Below are 18949 nucleotides of genomic sequence, written 5' to 3' on the forward strand. Positions count from 1 at the left end.
AGTTGGGCTTAGCTTCTTCAGCACAGAATGAAAATAAAATCATGCACTTAATTACAAAAATTTTTGCTCAAGTTTTGGTAAGCTTTGAAATTAAAGAATTGTTGAATGGCGTACTGAGGTGCAATTCCGTAACTTGCTTGTTCTGTTTTTTTTATCTTTTTTGAGCATATTTCAGGTGTTATCAATGCCCAATTTAAAGAGAATACTAATGATAAATTTAAGTATTATTTTGTCCTTATCTTGATAGTGCATATTTTTGTTACACTGAGTTCTATTGAAACACAAAGTACTGCTTCGGATGAGATACTAAGCCTAACCATGTGAGAAATGGGAAGTCACTTAATGAAGTTGAATTGCCTTGGGGGTGCTTGGAAAGTGAACAATGTTGATTCCTTTTTCTCATTCTGTTCTGAAGGATAACACTTCTGAGAATCATTTTATCTGTAGGGACATGATTGTAGCAGAAAATATTTCCACAAACCAGACACGTGTAGTATTATAAATAACTAGGTTTTCATGGAAAATCAGATTTATAGTACCGCAGCATCATAGTGCCTCTTACTGAGAGGAAGATCTCGTATGCAATTGTCTTTGATAGAATTAGCATTGATCATTTGAAGTTGGTATATTATATTATAATGGACAACTCTGTGAAATTTTATAAACTTGATTGCAATTTACATGAATTCTACAGGTTATTACAGTGAAACCTATAATCGAACAATGCTACCAAACAAATTTAAAAATTGCCATTTATGTCCTGTCCCTATAAAGCACAGCAAATCTAATCAGGTTAATTGTGTGGCCCCAGTGGCCTTCACCCATCAGCAAAATGATGGGTGATGACATCATCAATGCTGTCAGGCAGCACTCACCCACCCATTACATGTGCACTGTGCTTGGTTTGGGTTCTACTACTCAGCTGTAGATCTCATTTGAGTCCAAGGCCCAACAGAGAAAAGAGCTGAAAATCCAGAGGAATTAATTTAGTTGACATCGCAATAATTAATCTAGTGTAGCATTTAAGGAAATTTAGTAAAATAGGATTTAGTAGGAATCTGAATGGGGTCCCTTCACTGGTTACCTCACACAAGATGAAGGTAGTTCTGCTAATTGAAAGTTAACCATATTAAAAAAGGGTGCCATCATTGGACTGAGCTATCTTCAGCTGTTCATACTGACTTTCTTTTCATCAAAAACAGTGATGCATCAATGCTCAATATCATTTGTAACTTCTCAGATTCAGTATTTTGAGCCTTTGTGCAACACAAGGATGAAGTTTTGGCATTGGGTGAAAGTGGCACTTCAACAGTGCCTGCCCCTCGTGTAGTAAATCCTGTCGGTAGCAAATGGGATTCTAATCATCACCCACTGACATGTAATGAAATTGCTATTCCTGAATCCCTCATTGTCAGCATTTTTGTTGTGTATCATTTGATCAGATACCCAATTGCACCAACCATATAATTGCATTGGCTATAACAGCAGGTAAAAGGTTGGGACTTTTGACTCTGCAAACTCTCTTCATTCACCAATGTGCAAGGTACATATTGGAAGTGTGGTGTAATACTTTGTTGAATGGAGCTGTTGAATAAACATCTGAGAAACCTAGCATCTAGGACAAAACTCACTTGATTGGTACCCGTCCACTGCCTTAAACATATGTCACCCCATATGCTTAAGGCAGTGGATCAGGTTAAGAAGTGATTTTTATTGTGGTTTATAAAATCATGAGGGGCATAGATAAAGTGAGTGGCAAGGGTTCCTTTTTGCTGTGGTGGGGGAGTTCAAAACTAAAAAGTTTATTTTTGAAATCTTTCTCCTCTCAACTTAAAAGGGCAACTTTTTTTTCCCCAAGGGTGGTACATGTGTGGAATGAATTGTCAGAGAAAGTGGTGGGTGCAGGTACAGTTGGATTGTTCAAAAGATGTTTGGATAAATTAATGGATAGGAAAGATTTGGAGTGGTGTGGGGCTAGTTTAGTTTGGGAACGTGGTTAGCGTGGACTGGTTGGTCCGAAGGGTATGTATCCATGTTGTTTGACTCCATAGCTTGAATCAAAAGACTTCAGTGCAATTTAAGATGAAAATGCGCATTGTGAAATCATAATCTGACAAGGCTGTTGTCTGCAGCCAGCAATAGCCATTTTCTTCCCACTTTTGCTAGGTAATGAGAAGATTTTATAATCAGCTTGGTATTTGAAGCCAGCAGAATGAGCGAAGCAAATTGTTTAGTTATATTGATTGTGGCCAGTCTTAAAACCTTTGTGCTTTTGAAATTGATGAGCTTTCTTATTAGGAACAGTTTTTTTTTAAATGTCGTTGTAACTCCTCAGCATTTGTTGAACTTAGGTTTTGAATATCTACGAAGAAATGAGTTACAGCTGCTTTCTATTTGCAGTCCAGTGGTGGTGTTTCATGTCCTTGTTCTTATTCATTCAGCCAGTACAACAAATATCCATACGCTATTCTGCCTGTGCCTGTGCAGAGGTAGTTGTTTGTACAGTTTGAGGGTTTGTGACACCACCCGGTTGATGGAGATAACTGTACAAGCCACTGCCTTGCATGGGCCAGGGACCAGCATCGCCAGTAATGGACCGTGAGCTGCTGCTTGGATGCATTCATTATCTTCGGAAGATTAAAGAATTCCACTCTTCATAAAGTTTTTTGTGAAGTTTTTTTCCCCCCAGCATGGAACTTTCTAAAACTTTTTGAAGTGTTATTTACAAAGAGATGAGTGTTTAAATTCTTGTTGAATTATGCAGAATGGATAATCTTTTATAAAGTTAGTATGATGTCGTATAAATTTGAGGCTCCATTTCTTGTAGAAACTGTTTCTAATAAAAGTTAAAATTAACTGCAGGGTAGATGTTTTATTCGACCAACTTTAATTGATGGTGGATAAATGCAACTTGAATTGTCAAAACTTAGTGTCCCATTTTAGGATGTTTATGATTCTCAAAAGGAAAATCAGTTTTTGAAAGCTGACATTTCCCATTAGAAAGCCCTGCTCTTTAGAACTAAGGCACTGTATCAACCTTGCAAAATCTGCAGTTCTAATTGGAAATAAGAAACTTTTTAAAGCCATTTCCTGTCCACTGTAAACAAAAATTTTAGGCCTTAAAAAAAGGCATCAGATTTCAGAAACTGTCTAAAGTAGCTGACTCTTGTTTTGGTGTACATTTTTTATTTGCCTACCGAACTAATCAGTGTTTCAGAAAAATAATTTGTGAAGCACTTGAATGTTTTGAAATTGCTGTTACACAAATACAATAACAATTTCCCGTAATGACAATGAAGAATGCCCAAGGAACCATTTCCTTGAATTAGTTTGTGATTGACATGAAAAGGCCAGACTGAGGCAACTAGCTCCTGAAGACTAAACTGCATTTTGCCATCAACCTCCAGCACCACCCCCTCCCCCCTCAACCCACCCACCCAATTACTTGCACTATCACTTCCAGGTGAAATGCTACCTCTAGGACCAAGCAACTGTGAACTTTGAAACAAACCAGTGAAACCAAACCTCCCAGATTAGCAGCACTGCTGTCCTACAACACCAGGGACCTGGATCTGATTCCAGCCTTGGGTAAATTTGTGTGGAGTTTGCATATTCTCCCTGATTGCATCAGTTTCTGCTGGCTGCTTCAGTTTCCTCCCACAATCCAAAGATGTGCAGGTTAGATGAAGTGGCTATGCTAAACTGCCTGTAGTGGCGAGGTGGGTTAGCCAGGGCAAATATGGGGATAGGGTGTGGAAGTGGGTCTGGTTAGGATACTCCTCGGAGGTTCAATGGGCTGAATGGTCTGTATCTTCACTGTGATCTGAGATCCTGAAGCTGCAACCATAATCCTTTGCATCATGTTCCATTACAATAACCAAGGACGGCTCAGGCTACAAGGTGATCCAAATTTGTCACTTGGGATATTTAATGGAGCAAGAATGATGTGCAATGCAGAGTAGTACCTTCATAAACACAACTCTTAACAAAATGTACAAACCAACTGAATTCATACAGAGCACAATTCTGTTGCAATTCCAACATTTTGCTGAATGAGTCATGTACCAAAGGATAAATCCAGGAATAAACTGTATTCTACCATTCTTTGTACAAGAACAGCAGATGCTGTATTCTGTTAATGTAGGCAAGTTAGAGTTTTCTTCTAAGTCCTAATGAAGCATAAAAATAATCAAAAAGCAGGAACTAAAATACTGCAAATGTTGCTTATTTTCACTTGTATTACATCCTTTTTAGATACCATCCGGTACTTGTCACTTCATGACAACAAATACATTAGATATTTCCATGGTCACAGCAAAAGGTAAGTGAAGTATTTGTATTGTTCTGCTCTACTTAGATTGAACTTTTCTATGGGATAAACTTCAGTAATGATGTACAAAGAGCAGTACAGAACAGACCCTTCAGCCCACCAAGCTTGCCTTTCTAAACTAAAGCTTTTTGTCTTTATGCAGTCCATATCTCTCTGTACCCCACCTTTTCATATGTTGTCAAGTTGCTTCTTAAATGTTGCTACTGCTACGTCTGGCAGTATATCCTGGGCATTAAAACCCTCTGTTTTCTTAAAAAAGCCTCTGGCGTCTTCTTTAAACTTCTCCATTTTATCTTAAAATGATGTTCCCTGGTAATTGATCTTTATACCCTGGGAAAATGACTCTGCCTATCCATTCTCTTTCTGCCTCTTGTAAACCTCTATCAGATTGCCCCTCAGATGTTCACATGGTCATAAACCAGTTCTCCACCTCCCCATCTTTCCTCATACAAGATAGCTTCCAAACTTGGCAACAATCTGATAAAGCTTTTCTGTACTCATTCTAAAGTCTCCAGATCCTCCTGGAGGTGTGGTGACCAGAAGTTCTATCTGCCATTTCTTTACCCAAGTCTTCAGCCTGTCTGTAGCCTGCTGTATCCTCTGATCTTCATAAGTTACCACATCATCCCCCAATCTGAGAGATGTGCAAACCTAGTAATCAGACCATGTCTACGTTTTCTTCCAAATAATTATCCCAGCAGAACACCTCTTTTCTCATCTCCAGTTAGAAAAAACCCTTCTACTTTGTCTTCTATGTGTAAAAAATGAGGTCTGCAGATGCTGGAGATCCCTATGATCATGCTAGTTCTGTATCTATCTTACCACCTCACCATAGATCCCATGTGACTTCACTTTCTGTATCAGCCTGCCATGAGGGACCTTTCCGAAGGTCTTGCTAAACTGTGTATACAGCATTTATTGCTCTGACCTCGATCACTTTTGACCTTTCTCAAAAATCTTGATCAAACTTGAGACGTAACCTCTCCAATAAAGTCATGTTCTGCTGTCTGTAAATAATAACCCCATTACTTTCCAAATGTGAATAAATCCTGTCTCTCAGAACCTTGTCCCATAATTTTCCTACCACTGACCTAAGACTTGCTGCCCTTAATTTAATGGATTATCCTTGTTGCCCATCTTAAAGGAACAATGTTGGCTATTCTCCAATCCTATGGGACCTCACCTGTGACTAAAGAAGATACAAAAATTTCATTCAAGACTCCAGTAGTTTCCTCCCTCTGTTCTGGAATAGATACCTTCAGGACCTGGAGACTTGCCTACCTTAATGCTTTTTAAAACATCCAACACAATTTTTTTTTAAATCGACATGTCTGACAATATCAATGTATCCCTCTTTAGACTCACCATCCACCGTCTCCTGCTTTGTGAATTCCAGTGCAAAACATTTAAGGACCTCACCCACTTCCTCTTACTCCATGCATAAATTTTCTCCTTTGTCCTCGAGTGGATTCACCCTTTCCCTCGGTACTCTGTTGGTCCGTAGGTTCTAATTCCCTGTTTAAGTTCTTCCCTGCTTTCTTTATGTTCTTTTGAGACTCCGTCTTCAGTTTCATAAGCCTTAGGTAGGGCTCCTTTTTCCTTTGACTAAGCTTGCAGTTTCTCTTGTTCAAAAGTTCCCAAATCACACCATCCTTAATGTTCATTTTCATGGGAATATGCTGGTGCTGAACTCTAATCAACTGACCTTAGAAGCTACTCAGAAAACACATGTGAATTTGCCCTCAAGCAGCTACCCCAATCTACATTCACTAGTTCCTTCCTGATATTGTCACAATTATCCTTCTCCCAATTTAATAATTGCGCCTAAGGATTGATCTTATCTTTTACCAAGTTAAAATTTATGAAATTACTATCACTTCCCAAGGTACTTTCCCAATGACTCTCCAATCACCTGGCTGGGCTCATTGCCCAGAATCAGCCCTAATATGGCCTCTTCCTTAGTTGGACTATTTACAAATTGCTTGTCATGTAATTGATTTGGATGAGAGTATAGAAGGCATGGTTAATAAGTTTATAGACAAAATTGGTGGCATAGATGTTGAAGGTTTTCTTTGGTTTTAAAGAGATTTTGATCAAATGGGTCAATGGGCTGACAAATGAGCAGTTGAAGTTCAGTTTGGATAAATACAAGAGATTACAAGAACAAACGGGTCGGACTTAAATAATTAATGTTGGTATTGTTATAGAACAGGGACCTAGGGGCTCAGATTCATCATTGTTTGAAGTCTGCATCATATTTAGATTGTGGTTAAGAAGGCATTTAGCATATTTGTCGTCTTTGCTCAGTCTTTTGGAGTATAGGAATTAGGAAGACATTTCAGATTGTACAGGACATTGGTGAGGCCTCTTTTGGAGTACTGTGTCCAATTCTGGTCACCCTGTTATATGTGGGATATTATTAAGCTAGAGATTTATCACGATGTTTCCAGATGGGGAAAGTTTCCCAGTATGGAAAGAAAGATTGGATGGGCTGGGACTTGCTTTACTTAGGTTGAGAGGTGACTATTTTATAAAATCATGAGAGGTATAGATAGGGTTAATGGTAGGTGCCTTTTCTATAAAATGGGGATTTCAAAACATGGGCTTATATTTAAGGTGAGAAGAGAGAGATGTAAAAAAGATATGGGGCAAATTTTTAACACAGCGGATGGTGGTTTTCGTGTGGAATGAACTTCCTGAGGAAGTGGTGGATGCAAGCAAAGTTAGTGTTTTAAAAGATATTTTAGATAAGTACATGAATAGGAAAAGTTTGGAGGCATGCGGACCAGGTCCAGGCAGATAGGAATTATTTAGTTTGAGATTATGTTCGGCATAGATTAATTGGATTGAAGGGTCAGTTTCTATGCTGTATGTCTCTCTGACTAAGAAGCCCTTGTGGACACATCTAACCCAGATGTTTCTTTTGGTCTGTGTCTCAAAGATGTTATCTTTGATAATTTAAAAAAAAATTCTGACAGCCTTCAGAGACTTTGCTTGTTCTTTATTCGAGAGTCTGTGTGCTCAGGTTTGTTTTTTACCAAAGACCATCACTGTCCAGCTAGATGTTAATCATTGTTTGATATACATTTTGATCAGTGGTTGCTGAATATTCAGTATGATGCAATAGTGCACATGACCTTACTCCAAAACAATGCCTCCGCCCCCCCAACTGCAAAAAACTCATTTAGAAGATTGATTGTTTCAGGACTCTACAAGGAGATTCGATACTTTGAGGGATTTTGCATTTAATTAAATATTATATTGCTCTGTATATAGAGATGTGAAAATGTATTTTGCAATCCTTACATTGTACTTGTTTTCCTTTTGTATACTTTAGGGTTGTAGCATTATGTATGTCTCCTGTGGATGACACTTTCATGTCCAGTTCCTTGGATAAAACCATTAGACTGTGGGACCTTCGATCACCTAATTGCCAGGTATGTTCTTCTAACTGACTTGAACAACAGCTTTAGGGAGAGAAAGCAGTAACTATGAATTTGTTGTAATTGCTTCAAACTATGCTGCAGGCTTTGAGTGTAACATGGGCTGACATTTTAGGGCAGTGCAGAGTTTTGAACTGATACATTAACATGGTTCATGTTGCATGTCTTCTGAAGGGCCATATAAATGTTTACTTTGTTTCTTTCTCCGCAGATGCTGCCAGGCCTTGAGTTTCTCCAGAATTATGTTGTAGTCCCATCATTTATAATACTTGTATTTATGCATAAAAAGTGCTTTGTTAAATAGTATTAGGAAATTGCATGGTACTATATCAAGGGCTCTTTTATCAGTTATTATGAATACCAAGAATATCTTGACATTTGCTTCTTTCCATGAGTTAACTTTCAACTTTTCTGGCGAAGACACTTGGTTGAAAATTCCTTCAGTCAAGTTAAACATAAACCAGGAGATTGAACAGAAACTTCCACTTCCTCCATTCACTTGTACCAGTATCCATTTGAAATAGTTGTTTAATTTTGTAATTCAGGATTCTTACCTATTCTCAAAAGGGCCAACTCTGGTCAGGCAAATGGGCTCCTGTCAAACATGGCCCCCCAGAAAGTACAGTTTTTAGAAGACAAACACAATATATACATGATCAGCCACTGAAGCTGATAGGAAATAGGTCCCATTATATGTTGCACAACTACTTCTTGCGGACTTGATCTATGGATTTTTAGCACTTTTTTAAATTTCAGATTCCTTGTATTCAAAGTTTTTGATACTCATGACTATAATTTAACCTTAAACTAATAAAAGAAAACCGATACAAGAGCAATAACACTAATGTAGGATTGATGAGAAATATTACAATATTTGAAAGGCGTGTTCTAAGGGAGCACAGTAAATGTTTTCAAGGCTTAGCAGGAAAGCAAAGCCCTGAAATTGGAAGAAGTTTGTAGAAGTTGTGATCTGTAAAATCACCCATTTCCCTTAATTGGGATCGTCATAAGACGTGGAGTCTGAGGACAATCTTGACTAGTTGGATTACTATATACACTGTAATAGTGTATATGCCCCACTAAATCTGAACTCTATTTATGTCACGACTCACCATCCCTCTCAAAGGTCATCTCTCCTCTTCCCTACTCAGTGCTGTGTATTGTCTGCTTCCTAGCACATTGCAACACAAGGAGGCAATGGATGTTGGGCATGGTTGCAGCAGTTAGCAGAGGCTGTTTCAAAATGGTAGCACTCTGGTTGCACAACCAATGTTGGCCCCACACAAAATAATGCTAAAGCACAATTCCCAATGCCCAGTGCTTTGCCATGTAGAAGAACATGCATAGAGTTTCGGTTTTCAGTCCGTTGGAAGTTTAACTAGTGTATAAGTGAATCCCTGACTTTTTGCATTTTTTAAAAAAAAAAACTGGTCAGTTATGCGTGTTCAACCAGAACATGACTATCTTCAGTTTGAAAGCTATATCACACTGGAGTGTTTACATTTATTAAGGTCAAAATGTCTGCTTAGACAATTAATTTAACTGTTTGAACCCATGCAGTAATAATAACGCATTTCCCCATATCATTTCAGCTTCTGGTATCAATATAAGTCAATGCAGGTCATGATGGCTGAATTTATAAACTAAAGTTAACATATCCTGCACTAAATACATTTAATCCAAACACACTGATTTGACTTATTAAAGCAAAATGATTTGATCTATTGCCACTTATACCTAAGTGTGGTGAAGTGCTTTGTTTGCGAGCTGTACAGACAGATCATGGTTGGGGAAAAAACTTGGACAGATTGAGGCATACAGGTTGCACTGCACAGGACATGCACTAGGCCAGAAAAACGTTACCAAGATGAACATTATTTGAAGTTAGTGCCCATTCATTGTCTAATAATTGCAAGGAAGAGGCTGTTCTTCAAACTTAGTAAGTTTGCAGATGACCCCAAAATTGGAGGTCCAGTGGACAGTGAAGAGGGTTACCTCAGATTACAACAGGATCTGGACCAGATGGGCCAATGGGCTGAGAAGTGGCAGATGGAGTTTAATTCAGATAAATGCGAGGTGCTGCATTTTGGGAAAGCAAATCTTAGCAGGACTTATACACTTAATGGCAAGGTCCTAGGGAGTGTTGCTGAACAAAGAGACCTTGGGGTGCAGGTTCATAGCTCCTTGAAAGTGGAGTCGTAGGTAGATAGGATAGTGAAGGCTTTTGGTATGCTTTCCTTTATTGGTCAGAGTATGGAGTACAGGAGTTGGGAGGTCATGTTGCGGCTGTACAGGACATTGGTTAGACCACTGTTGGAATATAGCATGCAATTCTGGTTTCCTTCCTATCGGAAAGATGTGAAACTTGAAAGATTCAGAAAAGACTGACAAGGACGTTGCCAGCGTTGGAGGATCTGAACTACAGGGAGAGGCTGAACAGGCTGTGGCTGTTTTCCCTGGAGCGTCGGAGGCTGAAGGGTGACCTTAGAGGTTTACAAAATAATGAGGAGCATGGTTAGGATAAATAGACAAAATCTTTTCCCTGGGTGGGGGAGTCCAGAACTAGAGGGGCATAGGTTTAGGGTGAGAGGGGAAAGATATAAAAGAGACCTAAGGCGCAATGTTTTCCACACAGAGGGTGATATGTGTATGGAATGAGCTGCCAGAGGATGTGGTGGAGGCTCGTACAATTGCAACATTAAAGAGGCATTTGGAGGGATCTGGACCGGGTGCTGGGAGGTGGGACTAGATTGGGTTGGGATATCAGGTCGGAGTGGACGGGTTGGACCGAAGGGTCTGTTTCCATGCTTGTACATCTCCGACTCTATAGTGCCTGTTCAAGCTTCTGTATCTTCTCCCTGTTGGAAGAGGTTGTAGGAGAGCATTTACTGGTGTGGTCTTTGATGTTGCCAGCCTTTCCACGGCAATGGCGGTTGTAAATGGATGGGAGGTTGGCTTCCGTGATAGTCTGGGCTGTGCACACAACAGTCTGTAGTTTCTTTATAGATCCTGAGCAGAGCAATTGCTGTACTAGTCTGTTTAGCACCTGGACAGTGTGCTTTCTGTGGTGCATCTGTAAAAGTTGGTGACGGTCCTAATGGAGGACAAGGAAGAGGGTGCATTGTTGAGCCGCCTTGACTGTCACATCTCTCTGGGAAGACCTGGGCAGGTTATCTGTCATAGTCATTCCTAGTAACTTGATACTGTCCACCCTCTCATCCTCTGCTCTGTTGATGTAGATTGGCATGTGTTCTCCTCCTTTTGTTTCTGAAGTCAATGATCAATTTAAAAAATTTTACGAACTTAAGGTTATTATTGCACCACGCCACCAAACCCTCTATCTCCTTTGTGTTCTGACTCCATGTTTGATATCCGTTCTACCATGGTGGTGTTGAAGATCTAGACCCCACCAGAGGGGCCCCCTTGGTTCGATATTGGTCAAAAGAATCACTAGGAGTACAGTCTGTTTAAAGCAAGGTTACCAGTTTAATAAATTAAGGCAGCCTGGTGCAGATTTGTCCAGCAATACGGAGGTTAAAAGCTTCTGTGTTCCGTGAAGAAATGGTGCAATTACATTTGAAAATTACACATTATTTACATTTTTTTTAAAGAGTACAGCCTTAATTACAAGAAAAGACCAATCACACATAATAAGGTGACATGATTGACAACAGGCTAATCCAGTGATATTTCCTGGGAAGCAGATTGTTATACACACAGAATCACCCCATGTTTGCCAGTTCAAGGTTAGTTCAAATACCAAATCACTGTCTTACAATGGACGTTTCATAATATGAATTATATGCTCTTATCTTCGATTTAACTTAACTCAGCAAAGCAGCAGTACGAGTTCAGAGTCCTAACGTTCAGCCATTTTGTGGTTAATAAAAATCTACATATACTTCTGACAACAACCTAAATTCAAATTTTAGTTTCTCAGTGTCATCAGCAAATTTATAGACTGCGTTCATTTGGAATCTAGCTACACAGTCGAGGGCGTACAGAGAGTACAGTAGAGGGCTGAGATTGCATCTTTGGGGGACTTCTGTGTAGTGTTATCATGGAGCAGGTGCAGTTGTCCATCTTCATTGATTGCAGTCTATGGGTCAGGAAGCTAATGATCCAGTTGCAGAGGGTGGAGCCGAGACCTGGTCTGGGAGTTTTGAGATCAGTCTGGTGGGGATAATGGTGTTGAAGGTTGAGCTGTAGTCTGAGCAGGAATTTGCTATGTCCAATAGGCTTGTCACTACCGTAATAATTGTAATCAAATTAATCCTACTGGCAGTCTGATCTCACAGACCTGGCAGTCGGCCCCATAGTATGTCACCTTTTCATGTGTATGCCCATAATCTAAAAGCATGGTAAGCTGCAGGCCTAGTGCCCTGCCTACCTATGATAACCCTGAAAGGCTAAGGTATTTCAAAGGTTTGAGCAAAACGTGAAGCTTGCTGTTTTATGCTACTTGCAACATATGTAATGGTTGATACAAACAGGACTCTGCCATCAAATAAAAAGCTATTCTGCGTGTCATACAAATGAGTGATGTGGCAGTGAATTTCATGAGTATGATACCAGTAATGTATGCTGTATGTCCTGAAGACTGACTGATCATATGAAGCAGCATAGCATTTGGCTGTTTGCAACAAGTAAGGTACTGATCTCCTTATCCAATCTGTGCTTGCAAAACTTCAGTGTCTTGAAAATAACTGTGATTCTGCAGTTAGATAGAATGATGGATAATCCTGTTTTTAAGAGGGTTCAGTTGGGTTCATCCAGTAGTGCACTTGCATGTACTGGAAGCTATATATTATTAGGGCCTTGTTTACAGTGAGAAAGAACATGGACACAGTGCACCTGTTTAATCGCCATAAAATGGAAGACACCCATTTGCTGGTTCATTGATCAGGACATTTTAAAAATTGATCAACCCGTCTGGTGTAATTTTTAACCATCTGGCACACTCAAGTATCAATCTACAAAATATAGATAGTGCTAGAGGGAAAGCTTTGACACAATGTCTTTTTCTTTCCAGTAATGCTCAAGTTCTGTACTATCAAAAGGGCTATAATGATTTGAGTACATCATTTGTTATTGTGTAGTGCTTTGTGTACTGGATGATGTGCTTCTGTCCTTATTAAATAAATATTCGATTAAGTAATGTCAATAGAAGATGAACTGGTATGAATATTTCATAGGCTTGCCATAGCACTAAATTAGTAACACCGATTTGCTTTTAACTTTGATCTTAAAAATATTGTGGGAAGGAGTGGGCAACAGAATTTTGATTTGCAGCCTTTTGCATAGGTGTAAAGTATCTTTAGTATTTTTGGTATTGAAGCTGACTCTGATAGAACTCTGCTTTTGTTAAATAATATTTAATCGTTCTTTGCTCAGTATATAGGCAAATGATGATAATCTGTAAGGATGTGAAGCTCTTTTCTCCCTTTCCACAAATTCTTAGCATGAGCAGGCTTCAGATTTAATTTTTGTTGCTTAAAAAGATGATTTTATCATAACTTCAATTCCCACTTACCCAAGTAACATTCCTTGCTTAGTAGGAATTATCTATCTTTGCTTTAAGAATGTTCAAAGATTCTGCTTCCATCACTTTTCCATCAAGAAAGTTCCAAAGAGACTTTTTTTCTGACAAGAAATATAGCTTCATCTATTTTAAATGGGTGGATCTCTTGTTTTTAAACAATAGGCCTAGTTTTAGATTCTCACATAAGAGGAAACATCTCTCCATATTCAACTTGTGAAGACCCATTAGAATCTTTTTGTATGTTTCAATCAAGTCAGCTTTAACTCTACCAAGCTGCAGCAGATACAAGTGTAGTTTCTGAAATCTTTCCTTGAGAGAGCAAGAGCTCCAAATATTAATCTGGTATAACTTCACTGAATTCCAACCACAGTTTTTTAATTGCTCATGGGATGTGGATGTTGCTGGCTAGGTGATATCTTTGCCCATCTCTATTGGGCAGTTAAGAGTCACCCACATTGCTGTGTCTCTGGAGTGGCACATTGGTCAGAACAGATACAGGTGGCACATCCCCTTCAGTGATCCAGATGGGTTTGCAAGACAACCAGCAATGGTTATGTGGTCAACATTAGGTCAGATTTTATTGAATTAAAACTTCACCATCTGCCATATCCCCAGGATGTAGTTCTGGATTGCTAGTCCAGTTGCATTACCACCATGCTACTGCCTCCCCTAGAACCTTATAATCTTTCTTAAATTAGGTGAATATTGCTGTGTTCCAAATGTGGTTTCACCAGTGTCATAGGACAGGAGTATGACATTCAGCCTCCCCTTCTGTTCTACCATTCATTTGAGACCATGGCTGATATCTGGCCTTACTCCATTATCTGTTTGTGGCCCATATCTCTCAACATCTTTTTGCTTTAACACAAATTTATCTATCCTTGATTTAAAGTTAACAATTGATCATGCATCTGCCATTTATGGACGAGAATTCCAAACACCTAGCACCCTTTGTGTTGAGTTGCTTCCTCATATCTCCTGAACAATCTGGTCCTAATTCTCAGACTATGTCCCCAGTTCTAGAATTCCCAAATCAGCGGAAATAGTTGTAGATTTCAATCAGATCACCCCTTAACTCTAAATTCTAGAGAAAGCAGGGCTAATTTGTATAATCTGTCCTTGTAACTTAACCCCTGAAGTCTAGGTCTCATTGTTTCGTCCAAAATGGATAACTTAACACGTTTTTTTAACATTGATCTGTCTGCCAGAGTTTCTCTCTTTTACTTCATCTGTCGATATTCCTTAGAAATATTATGCTGTCACCTATGATTCTGCCTAAGCTTGTCATCAACAAGTTTGGGTAATGGATAGAAAGTCTTGTATCCAAGTCATTAAGAAATAATGTGAATAACTGATGCCCAGTTACAGGTCTCAGTGGACACATTCTGCCAATTTGAGTACCGACTCATTATTCGTGTTTTCTGTCACCTACCACTCAACCAATTTCCAAGTCTTGAGTAATTTGCTTTCAGATCTGTGGGCTTCTACCTTGGTTAATAGCCTCTTATGTGGGACTTCATCAAATACCTACTGAAAGTCCACCTAAACAGCATCTATTAATACTCCTGTCCACTTCTTTTTTTTTCTGAAGAGGTGACTAATCAGGTTTTTCAGGCATGACCTACTTATCAAGAATCCATGCTGGTCCTTCCTGATCAACTGAAGATTTCCTAGGTGATAAGTTACCCTTTACTTGATTATTCGCTTCAGCAATTTCCCTATCACAGGTGTTAGGCTAACTGGTCTGTAATTTCCTGGCTTGCCTTTTTTGCCTTTCTGAAAAAGTGGAGTGACGTGCAACTTTCTAATCCAGAAGGGCGATTCCTGTATCTGAAGATCTCTTAAGATTATAGTGTCTGCAATGTGCATCCTTGCTTCCTTTTAACATGGTCCTGGGGATTTGACCTATTTCTGTTAATTTCCTCAGTAGTGATGTTTACCTTAAATTTCATTCAGTCCCTATTGCTGATCCACAATTAATTTCCTTGGTACTTCTCCTGTATATCGAGGCAAAGTAATTATTCATGTTTGCCATTTTTCTCATTGACAGTAGTCTCACTTTCAGTCTTTGGTAGGCCAACATTGCTCCTTATGATCCGCTTTCCCTTTATATAACATCAAATTTTTGCTTATTTATTTTGTTGTCCTGACAAGTTTCTTTTTCATAATTCCTTTTATTAGCTCTGATAAGTTGTGGTGTGGCGCTTTGGTCTTTGTATCGCTACCCGTTCAGCAGGATCTGTCCTTTGGTTTTTTTTTTGCATTTGTGTAAGTCTTTTTAGTTTTATATTGTCCACGTTTTTTTTTCTGTCAAGTAGACATTTTCCATCTCTAAGCTATAAACTGATTTTGTATTGTTAAGTATTTCTTCAAACATTCTCCGCTGTTCAGTTGTTGCACCCATTAGTAGACTTTTCCCCTTTCACTGTGGACAGTCTCTGTCTTGTCTCATTTGAAGTCAGCCTTGCCTAAATCTGAAATTCGAGTAGCTGATTCATACATTCCACTTTCATGTGCTACATTAAACTTGATCATATGTTCATGCACAGTTGGTTAATCATTAAATCTGGCTCTTAACTCATTACCAAATCAAATATTGCCTGTTCCCTTGTATCCAGGAAATATTGCTGTAGAAAACTATTCTGGACATGCTCCAGAAATTCACTACCTTTTCTGACAGGCACCTGAATGCTTTCCACAGGCTATGTTAAAGATACCTAACAGCACCCCCCCCCCCCCCCCCCCCCCCCCCCCAAATTAATACCACTGTGGCTTCGCTACATGCTTGTATAAGTACAGAAATTAGGCTATCTAGCAGTTCAGAGCTGCTACCAAGGCTATGTACACTACACTTGTTAGTATTTTAACCCTTTATCATTCCTCAGTTGCATCCCGTACTGTCTCCACTGCCCAACTGATATTACATCCTTTCTCATCAATTAAGTTTGTTTCTAATCAGCAAGGCTACTCCTCCATCTGTCCTGTAAATCTTCATAACCTGGTATATTTATTTCCCAATCCTGACAGTCATGCAGTCATGTCTCTAACTACTGTAATATAATCTCTACTTTGAATTTGTGCTCGTAGTTCATTTAATTTATTCCTTTGCACTCTGCATTCGTATTTAGAATTCTTACTTAGAGTCAAAGTCCTACAGCATGGAGACGGGCCTTTCAGCGAAACTGGTCCATGCTGACCAAAATGTCCATGTTTCTGTGCACTTAGCCCATATCCTTCTAAACCTTTCCTATCCATGTACTTGTCCTAATGCCTTATAAATATTGTTAATGTACCCACCTCAACCACTTCCGCTGGCAGCGCATTCCATACCACCCTCTGTGTTTTTAGAAAACAAATGCCCCTCCGGTTCCCATTTATTCTTTCCCCTCTTACCTTAAATGATACCTTCTAATCCTTGATTCCCCAGCCCTGGGAAAAAGACTGAGTGCATTCACCCAATCAATTCCTCTCATGATCTTAAGCGCTTCCATAAGGTTCTCCTGTGCTCGAAAGAAAAATGTACTAGCTTATCCAACCACTTCCTATAACTCTGACCATTTGAGTCCTGGCATCCTTGTAAATTTCTTCTGCATTCTTTCCAGTTTAATCACATGTTTCCTATAGCAAGGTAACCAAAACTGAACATAATACTCCAGGTGTAGCCTCACTGAAGTCCTGTACAAGTGTAACATAACTTTTGAACATCTTTATTCAATGCCTTGACTGATGAAAGTCACTATGCCAAAAATCTCCATTGCCCATGACTGCACTTTTGAAAAAACTATGCACCTGAACTCCAAGGTCTCTCTGTTCCACTACATTACTTCAGGCATTACCACTCTCCATGAAACTCCTGTCTTGATTTGATTTTCCAAAATGCAGCACCTTCCACTTATCTATATTAAACTTCATCTGTAATCTCTCTGCCCGCTTTCCCAGCTGATCAAGGTCATGCTGCAATTTCTGAAAGCCTTCCTCACTGTCTATGATACTGCCTACTTTAGTGTCATCTGCAAACTTAGTAATCCTGCCTCATCCAAATCATTGATCTAGATAATGAATAGCAATGAACTCAGCACTGACCCCTGAGGCACACTACTAGTCACAGGCCTCCAGTCCGACAAGTATCCTTCCACAATTTATCCTCTGCTTCCTACCATCAATTCAACTGTATATCCAATTTGCCAGCTCTTCCTGGATTCCATGCAATCAAACCTTCCAGAGCAGTCTACCATGTAGAACCTTATCGAAGGTCTTAGTGAGATCCGTATAGATTATGTCTACTTCCCTGCCCTCACCAATCTTCCTGCTCACTTCAAAGATCTCTGACAAATTTGTGAGGCATGACCTCCTGCTAACAAAGCCATGCTGACTACTCCTAATCAAACCCTGTCTTTCCAAATGAATGTACGTCTGATTCCTCAGAATCTTCTCCAGTAATTTGGCTATCACTGGTCTGTAGTTCCCAGGTTTTTCTTTACAAGTCTTCTTAAATGAGAGTAGAACATTTGCTCCTCTTCAGTCTTTCAGAACCTCCCCTATGGCTAACGATGACGCAAAACTATTAGCCAGGGCCCCAGCAATTTCTTTTCTCTCCTCTTGCAGTGTTCTGGGATATATCTGGTCAAGATCAGGAGATTTATTCAATTTCATACATTTTATTATGTCCAACGTTCTAATACATCTCCTCTCCTGTGATATGGACTGTCTCCAAGATATCATCATTAACATTCCCAAGTTCCCAAGTCATCTCTTCTTTTCCACAATAAACACAGACAAAACATTCATTAAGGACCTTGTCCATCTCCTGCGGTTCCATGCATACATGTCCAATTTGGTCCTTGTGGAGTCCTATTATTTCTCTAGTATTCTTTTTCCTTTAATATAACTGAAGAATCTCTTTCAGTTCACCCTAACCTTTCAGCTAAAACATTCCCATGCCTCCTTTCTGCCCTCCTGATTTCTTCTTCAGTTAGCTCCTGTATCCCCTATATACCTCCACGGATTCATTTGATCCCAGCTGCCTGTACCTGAGCCATGCCTCCTTTTTTCTGGTCAAAGCCTCAATATTTGTGTCATCCAGGATTTCCTACTCCTGGCAATCTTGCCCTTCACCCTCCCAGGAACATATGGACCTTGAGTCAATAGATGTGAAGCTGAGAAAGCACAACAGGTCAGAAAACATTTTAAGGTATGCTTTTCCAGCTTTGTGTCTATTGCTTCTGGCTTCAAGCGTCTGCAGTCCTTGCTATCTCCATGTAGACCTTGAACTCTAGCTATCACACATTTAAAGGACTCCCACCTGCCTGAGGCCCCTTTGACTGCAAACAGACTACTCCAATCAACCCTTGCAAGCTCCAGTCTAACGTCATCAAAATTCACCTTGCCCCATTTTAAAAGCTATTTGGGCCATGCACTATCCTGTCCCTCAATGCTGATGCCTTTATTCACCTGTTTATTATTTCATCGCCTGTTATAGCCTTGCCATTTCCTGCCAGTCATTAAGTAGGATACCTGCCTGTTTATTTACTCTCTGCCCTGTTACTTGATTTAAACTGTATTGACTCTTTATTCTCACCCCAACCCCTTTCCCAATTGACTAGTTTAGCCTTTCCTCTCGGACTTTGGACTCAG

The 18949-nt window shown here is 39.5% G+C and overlaps 1 protein-coding gene across 1 annotated transcript in view; it reads left to right on the forward strand.

The window, feature by feature from the left end:
- The window catches only part of wdr82 (WD repeat domain 82), a 35503-nt gene that overhangs the window by 3333 nt on the left and 13221 nt on the right, over positions 1-18949 (forward strand). Inside the window, exons 3-4 of the mRNA XM_060835386.1 lie at positions 4255-4321; positions 7668-7767. Of these exons, the coding sequence (XP_060691369.1) occupies positions 4255-4321; positions 7668-7767 (167 nt within the window). The remainder of the gene's footprint in view (positions 1-4254; positions 4322-7667; positions 7768-18949) is intronic.

The sequence above is a fragment of the Hemiscyllium ocellatum genome, chromosome 14, assembly GCF_020745735.1.
Source record: "Hemiscyllium ocellatum isolate sHemOce1 chromosome 14, sHemOce1.pat.X.cur, whole genome shotgun sequence".
Lineage (NCBI taxonomy): Eukaryota > Metazoa > Chordata > Chondrichthyes > Orectolobiformes > Hemiscylliidae > Hemiscyllium > Hemiscyllium ocellatum.